The 7,796-nt window shown below is 48.8% G+C and overlaps 1 protein-coding gene across 1 annotated transcript; it reads right to left on the minus strand.

Annotated features, from left to right (window-relative positions):
• Positions 1-214: 214 nt before the first annotated feature.
• LOC142901956 (uncharacterized) lies at positions 215-2,991 on the minus strand. Its single transcript, XM_076046707.1, has 3 exons — positions 2,532-2,991; positions 2,113-2,244; positions 215-1,697 (listed from the first exon to the last, which is right to left on the minus strand). Exons 1-3 carry the CDS (start codon positions 2,970-2,972, stop codon positions 1,074-1,076), a joined length of 1,197 nt encoding a protein of 398 aa, XP_075902822.1. The 5' UTR covers positions 2,973-2,991; the 3' UTR covers positions 215-1,073.
• Positions 2,992-7,796: the final 4,805 nt, after the last annotated feature.

Here is a 7,796-nt window from a genome sequence, read left to right on the forward strand (position 1 = left end):
AATCAAAGGATTGAAAAAGCACATGAATTTAGCAAACCTTTTTTGGGGAGGGCAATTTTTTTTTTTCTAGCAGTTTTTCAAAGTTGAAATAAAATGATATAAGGCAAGAAATGACTTGTATTTCTAAAGTTTCAACTGGAGGTGAAGGGAGTTGCACAAGTGGAATTAAAGGCAATGTTGCACTTCTCAACAAAAAAACCCCCCAAAAATTATGGGTGAAGTAAACAAGAAGGTATCATAGCAGAAAAATGTGTCAATTTCAAATATTTAGGAGGTCGGGGAAATAAATAATTTAAAATATAAAGAAAAAAAAATTATATAAAGCTTAAATTTAGACACGATTTAAAAGAAAGAAATGTTGAAACAAGTTTTATTAAAGCCGTCCGAGATTCTAAGTGCTTGGGGGAACATGAAATATAACTCGGGCTTTAAATAAAAGGAAGAACATTTACAAACTGTACTGTTGCTGAACAGAGGGTGAGGATAACAACAATATTTACAACAATGCAGTTGTAGTCACATTTACAACTAATAAAACACTCCTGATTTCCTTTTACTGTAAACCTGATTTTTGCCGTTTCAAACACTGAAAGGCTAAAAAAAACAACAACAACAAAAAAAACCCAACAACCCTGAATGAACGTACCTGCATAAAAATCACAAGTTAAACTCAGCAGTAAAAACTTTAGAACTTTTTACAAGATGTAGGATAAGTAATTTCAAGTTAAGGTCCTGAAGGCAGGAGCTCAAACACATTATCTCAAGTTCTCTTATCCTCCGTCTTGGATTTCTTCTCTTTTTTAAAGTCAAATAGCAAAAATGTTGCTACCCATTTCTTTTAAACAAGAATGAAGAAATACATTAAAATGAAAAAAAAGAAGAAAAAAAAAGATAAGAACACAATAAAAGCAGAGGAGAGTGTTCTGCTTCTTGCCTTTCTCCACAGGGCCAGAATGAAAATCATTTCAGTCAGATTTCTCTGAAATTGTCCAAATGAGACCGAGTGAAGCTCACATGATGGAAAAACAAAGATGGCCAAAAACACGAGACGACGTCTTTCCTGGAAACTCATATCAACACAAGATGTGAATTACAGCCGACGAGCTGTACTCTGTCTTTTCTTCCTCAATATCCACCTCCTCCTCCTCTTCCTCCTCCTCTGAAGGCTCTGTCCAGGTGAGCATCACGGGGGCGGGGCAAGGGCTGGACCCACCAATCACGTCGATCTCTGTGTCCTCGGGGCTTCCTGCGGTGGAGCCTGGGTGCGGGGGAGGGGCACCTCCGGTCTGGCCGCAGTCTCCTCCTCCCACGCTGATGACTTCGTCGCTGCTGTTCGCAGCCTCCTCCTCGTCCTTCTCCTCAGTTTCTCCGAGTCCAAAGTTACTCTGTCCTCTGATGACACCTTCTTCCGCACTGCTCAGCGAGAGCGTCTCCACGTCGATGAAGTCGTAATCCTCCGGCGCTGCCCGTTTGGCCCCGACGCAAACCCTCTTGGCCGCGGGGACCTCCTCCGACTCCTCCGCCGTCCTCTTGCTTCCTACTGCGGCTCCGTCCGTCTCCGCGAGCGGCCGGCAGGACACCTCCTCGCCTCCTTCTCCTGTGTCGAGCCGCCGCTCCTTCTCGGCTGGAGTTGGTCGACGTTTTCGGGTGTGAGTATTCAGCAATGGGAGCGGCTGCACCAGGCAAGACTTAGCGTCCTGCAAAAGCAAGGAACCCTGTTAGATAAATGCACCATGGGGACTATTCAGATTTGGTATCTATTGAGATTAACATTAAGATTTCTATCTATCTCTATCTTAGAGTCATGTCAGCAATACAATCAGGAACAAGAGCAACATTATGTATATTTCAACTATTTCAAATAACAGCTTTTAAAAATAATGTAGCCATATAAATTGTTGTATGTATATATGTATACATTAAGACATTATTTTACAAATCCAAATTCATGTATTTGGGCATAATAATAGAAATATTTCTTTCAGTCTGAGAAAAATCTTGGGCTTCATCACTAGGAAGCCGTCAAGATCTTTGCGATCCTTTAAGATTGTCATTCCAAAATATAGTTTTGATACAATACACACACACACACACACAAAAAAAGAAAATCACCAAATGAGCCTCCTTCATCTTGCTCCTGGTCGTGTATGTTTTTGTGGTCCACCAGGCATTCTTCTTTTCTTTGAATGAGCCATTCCTTTGTTTGTTCACTGAGGAAGAAGTGATCTGTGACGCTGGAAGACTCTGCAAAGGAAACAGAAAAGACCACGCTTACATTTGCCCCCTTTCTGACTGACTGTTTCCATTATGTGGACGTTTAGATTTTTTTCCCCAAACTTGCAGCCGCAATGTTGCTGATTTTGCAAAGAGCCTCGAGACGCCTGTGGCTGTGATCACAAATAAAAGTTGATTGATTGAATGTTGCACATTTCTCTGTTGTGGGACAAACATATGATCATCTGAATGTATCTCAACATGGCCTCTCGAGGTGGACTTTGTGTCTTGGTCTTCCAGATGGTTGTGTGAGTCACCTTGCTGTTCAGACTGCTGGGGTCCTGCAGGGTCACCTGGGCTGGCAGGGGGCCCCGCCGCTCCAGTTTCACCACGGGCATCTGCTGAAGCTGCCTGTCGTCCAACTCGGGAAACATTCTTGCCGCCTTGACGCCGGACAGCGGCGGATTTCCGACGTTTGCCCGTTGGTTCTCCGGCGAGGATGTGCGCCGAGTTCTCCTCCTCCCTCTCCTCCTCCCTCTCGGGGTCTTGCGTCTCGAAGTGGCCTTGACGCGCTCCGCCCGCGTGCCGCTTCGAGTCTTGCGTGGCTGTAAATCGTTGGCCGGCGGTTCGGCGACGTCCTGCTGTTGTCGCGTGTGAGCGGCTTCGGCGGAGCTCTGAGCGTCCGCCTCCTCCCTGGCGCCGCTGTTGTCGATGTGCTGCTCGAAGGACATGAGGAAGTGGTCCAGGATGTCATTCATCTCTCCTCCTTCCCCCTGCTGCTGCAGGACCAGCGTCTCGCCGCTCGCAGCGCCGCAACTCCCGCCTCCCCTGAGGACATTAGCCGCCAGAGTTTGGGTGTGCGTGCTCTTTGTTGGTATGATATTGAGGCCCATCATCACTTCTTCCAGGAGATGATCTATGTGGCGCTCTTCGCCGGGCGGCGGCGTGCTGGGAGGGGCGGGCGTGCCGTAGAGAGCGGAGGAGGCCGAAGACGCCAGGCTGGGTGAGAGGAGCGCTTGCAAGGACGAGCTGGAGGACGACGAGGGGTGAACGTTGCGGGAATGCGTGGGAGGAGTGAAGAAGGGATGCGAAGCCGCTGACCTCAACTCCATCCCGTGAGGCCGGATGAAAGGCAGCTTGTCCTGCACACGGGACAGAACAGAGGCATAAACATAAACACGTTTCCCGTCGTTGACCAGTTGTCCCAACTGTGTCTCAAAGCATTGCTGTGTGTAAAAAAGAAAAATAACAATAAACCGAAGCGCTGATTTCATACAAAATGCAGGCAGACAAACAGTCAGTCTGTTAATAAACAATTGTAAACTACGTTAGTCAAGTTTCAACTCTTAGGAAGAAAGAAGAAATGTCAAACACACAAAAAGGAAAAATAAGCAACAGCATTTCTAAATTTAAAATACTTTTTTAACAAGAGAAACCATCAACTTCGTGTCGTTGGGCAGTCCGAGCAGCTTCCTCACCTGATTGGTCGGCTTGGTTGTGCTTCTCCTTGCGTAACTCGTGCCCGCCGACACGTCCTGCTTGTACGGCGGGCCGTCTCTGCTCGGGCGGAACGTCCACATCTTGCCCTCAGCTCTCCTGCTCCTGGCTGACTTCAGAACCTCTCTGGACTTGAGGCAGAGCTTCCGGCCCGCCGCTCCGCCCCCCTGACCCGTCCTGGACGGCCTAGTGCTCCACCTCTGCAGGAACAACTTGTGCAGCTTGCTCACTCCCACATCCTGCACGTCCACTGTCTGCGTCAGCCCCCCTCTGCCTCTCCTCCCTCCCCGGGGGATGCAGGTGCCCCTCTCAAGCGCCCCGGCCGTCCTGGCACCCCCGCCAGCAGCCTGCCTCCTCCCCCTGCAGGACTTCTTTTTTGAATCCATCTTCTGAGGTTCGTTCAGGAAGTAGTTGATGTAGCCTGGGATGTTGCCCTGAAACTCCTCCAGTTGCAAGCTGTTCCACTGCTCAGCTGGCGCGACGTCTCTCAGTGCTTCCTGGCTGGGAAGAGGTGAAAGAGGTGAAAGAGGTGAAAGAGGCGGAAGCGGCGGAAACGGCGGTAGCAACGTGGGCGGCGCCGCCAGAACGGAGGCGGACCTGTGTCCAGACACTGTGGATTCTTGCAGGAAATGCACGGGCGCAGAGGACACCTGATGCGTTTGGTGTTCCTCTGGTGTGTAGAAAACAGAGAGAGGGATGTATGGAATTTGCTCGGGGAGAAGGTTGGAGTGCGGAGTCTGGGCTAAACTCTGGAAGGAGGTCATGTCGATGGTCTCAAAGGAGGTGGACGGCTCGGGGGGAGGCGCCGCGTTCACGTGCTTCTCCTCGGTCTGCGTCCACGTGTCTCTCTTGCCGCCCGATGCCGCGTCCCTCCACAGCAGGGTGCAGCCGTCCCTGACTTCTCTCCTCCACCAGGCCCTCCCCCCTCGCTCCTCGGCCGGCGACGGCTCCGTTTGCACCCCCACCTCCGCCTGTTGGCCCCGGCGACAGCTCCTCGGGACCTCCACCAGACCGTGTATGCCCAGCTGGGCTGCAGCAGAGATGGCCTCCTGCCTCTCGCTCTCGCCCTCTCCCACCATCTCCCCGGAGTACAAGAGGCGCGTCAGGCGGAGAAGCGTGCAGCCGCCGAGGGTGCGGAACTCCAGGAGACGGCTCTGGCCCGCCGGGGGCGCCGGCGAGGAGGACAGCGCAGAGGAGATTTGGGGACTGATGGCGGACAGGATGCAACTGTGTGCTGGCACCGAGACACCTGGATGCGAGACAACGGCGATGATACGGGACGCAGGTGAGGAATATTTGGAAATGTTACCACTAATGCTAATTGTATTGTGTAATGCCTCTGTTTGGGTGTGTCAGTACCTTCTGTTTTGAGCAGAGTGTCGCAGAACTGCTGGCGCTGCTGCTGCCTCTGCAGCTCGGTGACGAGCTGGGCTTCAAAGTCCGGCTTTTGGTAGCGCCACATCTCGCCATCCACCTCTGGGGAGCAGCAGCGTGGCAGAGAACCGGGGTCACCTGATGAAATTGAACCTGCCTGTGAATCTTTGTTTGTTACTTTTATTTAATCTTATTAATGTGCAGATGATGAAAGCGCACGCACAAAATCTGTATATCTTCATTAACAGTACAACAATTAACACCAACTTTGACTATCGCACGGAGGCAAATACACTGTACTGTGGCTCAAATAATTAGGTTGTAATAGAATAGTTTTCGACGTTTAAAGTGTCCGCTCTTGAAATTTACCGTTAAACTAAGATGTAAAGCAACTAAAGACGGTGTAGTTTTTGGCCTAGGCCTTGGTTTAGGATCACTGCATGTACAAATGAAGACAGTTGTATTTGTGCTTGACGTCACGTTAAGTACTTGTTCATTTAATTCCTTCAAATATTTATTTAACGGCAACACATTTACACCTTTAGTGTACTCAAAATATGTCTTACGTCAACTGCGCAGTGCAAGTTAGCGCGTATTTCCATACTACGATTTTTTTTTCTTCTTTTTTTTCTTTTTTCTGATGGCATATAAACAACTTAAAGTTCAATTGGCGCTCGAGCTCGTCAATGACCGTAGCGGCGCACCTGCACATTAGCCTGCCACCCTAAAACTAGCATCCAGCTAGCGAAGCCCAGTCGGCCGACGGCAGCCAGATACAACTCAGTAAAAACTCCTACCTGGTTGACATTTCACTACCGACACTTTTCTATGTCTGCCAACAAGTATTTGGTGGAAGAAAAAAAACAGTCAACTTTTGCTCTACTTCTTTTTATTTTTCCTTTTTTTTATTGCACTATGACGTCGGTGTTCACGGGCGCGGGTCGGTCTGCTTTGACTCACCTTTTGCCGCTTTCGAAGCTCTCTTTAAATTTGTCCCCGCCCCCCCACGGCTAAGAAATGGTATTGCTAACTTTTTCCATAGCTGACCGACAAAAGTGTCACAAACACGCAGTGTATCCTTTAGCTTCAAGCTGCATTTCTGTGTTTTTTCCGCGAGGTCAGGTACAGGTCGGCGTGGTCAGAAAATGCTGCACATTGTTAATGCGCAGTACCTGGTGTGGACGCCAGAGGGCAGTATGCTCAGCTAGCCTCCGTGGCAGAGAGAGTAGTCATTAGACCACAGGAAGAGATCGATCATTTGTAGATTTTTTATTTATTTATTATTAAATAAATTGATTTTATATTATATAAGTTCAATGATTTCGGATTTTCCTTTTCACAACTCCAGGACTTTAGTGGAGCTCTGACTCAAACTGACAAGTTCTGAAATACAGTTTAAATTAAATATTCCAGCATTATTTTTGAACCGCTGTATCTGTATGGTCTTCCTCTAAAATGTCCATAGAATCTTCTTAAGGACAATAGTCATAGCAACATGGGCCCCCAATAATCCAAATATTCAATTTAATGCAAGCATTTTATTATTTTTTTGCTGGTGGTTTTTGGATCAGAAAAAGCCTGTCTGAAACCCAAAACAAATAGACAAATACTGCCAGAGTATTAAAAAAAGAAAGACATAAACCAACCATATGGGGAAGTCAAAACAGCCTGCGCTCTTTTGCAGTCCAGAAATAAGATGCAATTGCTGGTTGTCCTTGTCACCAAATGAAAAGCCTCGCAACAATTCATATCGTCTCATTGTCTCCGTGCAGTTCAAGTAGGAGTTCATCAAAGGACGAGGACGAAGCTGCACCAGCAAACGCCTCGGTGGGCGTGGGAGCGTTGGGGACAGGACGAGGCCAACGCTGGTTGAACTTGACGAAGAAGAGCGGGTCCTTGAAGGGCCCCCCGTAGACAATGGTTTTCATCAGGTAGACGAGGGCCACGACCATGAAGCTGATGAGGAAGAAGGGGATGAACGGCCTCAGGTGGTTCCATCCTACCATGAAGCCATAGCCCAGGCCGCCGAGCCCACTCTGCCGCCCGGTGTGGGAGGTGTGACGGGACGAATCCGGTACCGGAGTGCGATCGTGGGACTCGTGGTCAACGTTTGCCGAGGACAGACTGGGCACGCCAAGTGAATCCATTAATTCCGAGGTGAGACTTGGAGAGCTTTGGCCTGCCGCACTTCAGAAGGCTTCAGGAATGACAGAGAAGAAGAGCCAAGCGTAAAGGAGAAGCCTCCCATCGTAAAGTTCCCACCCCTGGGGGCGTGCAAATCTCCATTAAGCTGCTTCCATGAATCAGTTCTTGCCTGGTGTATCCAGTATTCCTGCTATATTAACCACCCACGGCGCTTCTTCCGAGCCCGTCTGCTGCGCTTCAATGTCGCTGCTTGTATTAGCAAGCGTTAACGAGGAAATCAGCAGGGCAGCTGTAAATAGACATGACATTATATGATAGGACGCAGAGAGGGAGGCAGAATCTGCTTGTCTCAGGTTTTAGTCAAGGGTGTGTGTGTGTGTGGCAGCTGCAGAGCTAACCGTCATCACACAAATACACACGCACACACTTAGACTTGTCACTCAGATATCGTCATGTAGCTGCCCAAGTACCAAACAGTCATAGGATATTCTTTTCCTGTCAGATGTCTTACACTAGTTCTCTGTTTGAAGCTGACCGAATCCAAACACTTCCCCACATAAACAGAC

This window comes from Nelusetta ayraudi, unplaced genomic scaffold (assembly GCF_046127955.1).
Source record: "Nelusetta ayraudi isolate G7.1 ecotype Tasmania unplaced genomic scaffold, CSIRO-AGI_Nayr_v1 ptg000090l, whole genome shotgun sequence".
Classification (NCBI taxonomy): Eukaryota; Metazoa; Chordata; class Actinopteri; order Tetraodontiformes; family Monacanthidae; genus Nelusetta; species Nelusetta ayraudi.

Bases quoted from the DNA above. Each gene is read 5' to 3' on its own strand.
- LOC142901956 (XM_076046707.1), bottom strand. From the start codon at position 2,972: ATGAATGACATCCTGGACCACTTCCTCATGTCCTTCGAGCAGCACATC. The intron at 2,245-2,531 runs GTGACTCACACA...TTTCCTTTGCAG, and splicing joins CCAGCAGTCTGAACAGCAAG to AGTCTTCCAGCGTCACAGAT. The intron at 1,698-2,112 runs GTGATTTTCTTT...TTGCTTTTGCAG, and splicing joins AGATGAAGGAGGCTCATTTG to GACGCTAAGTCTTGCCTGGT.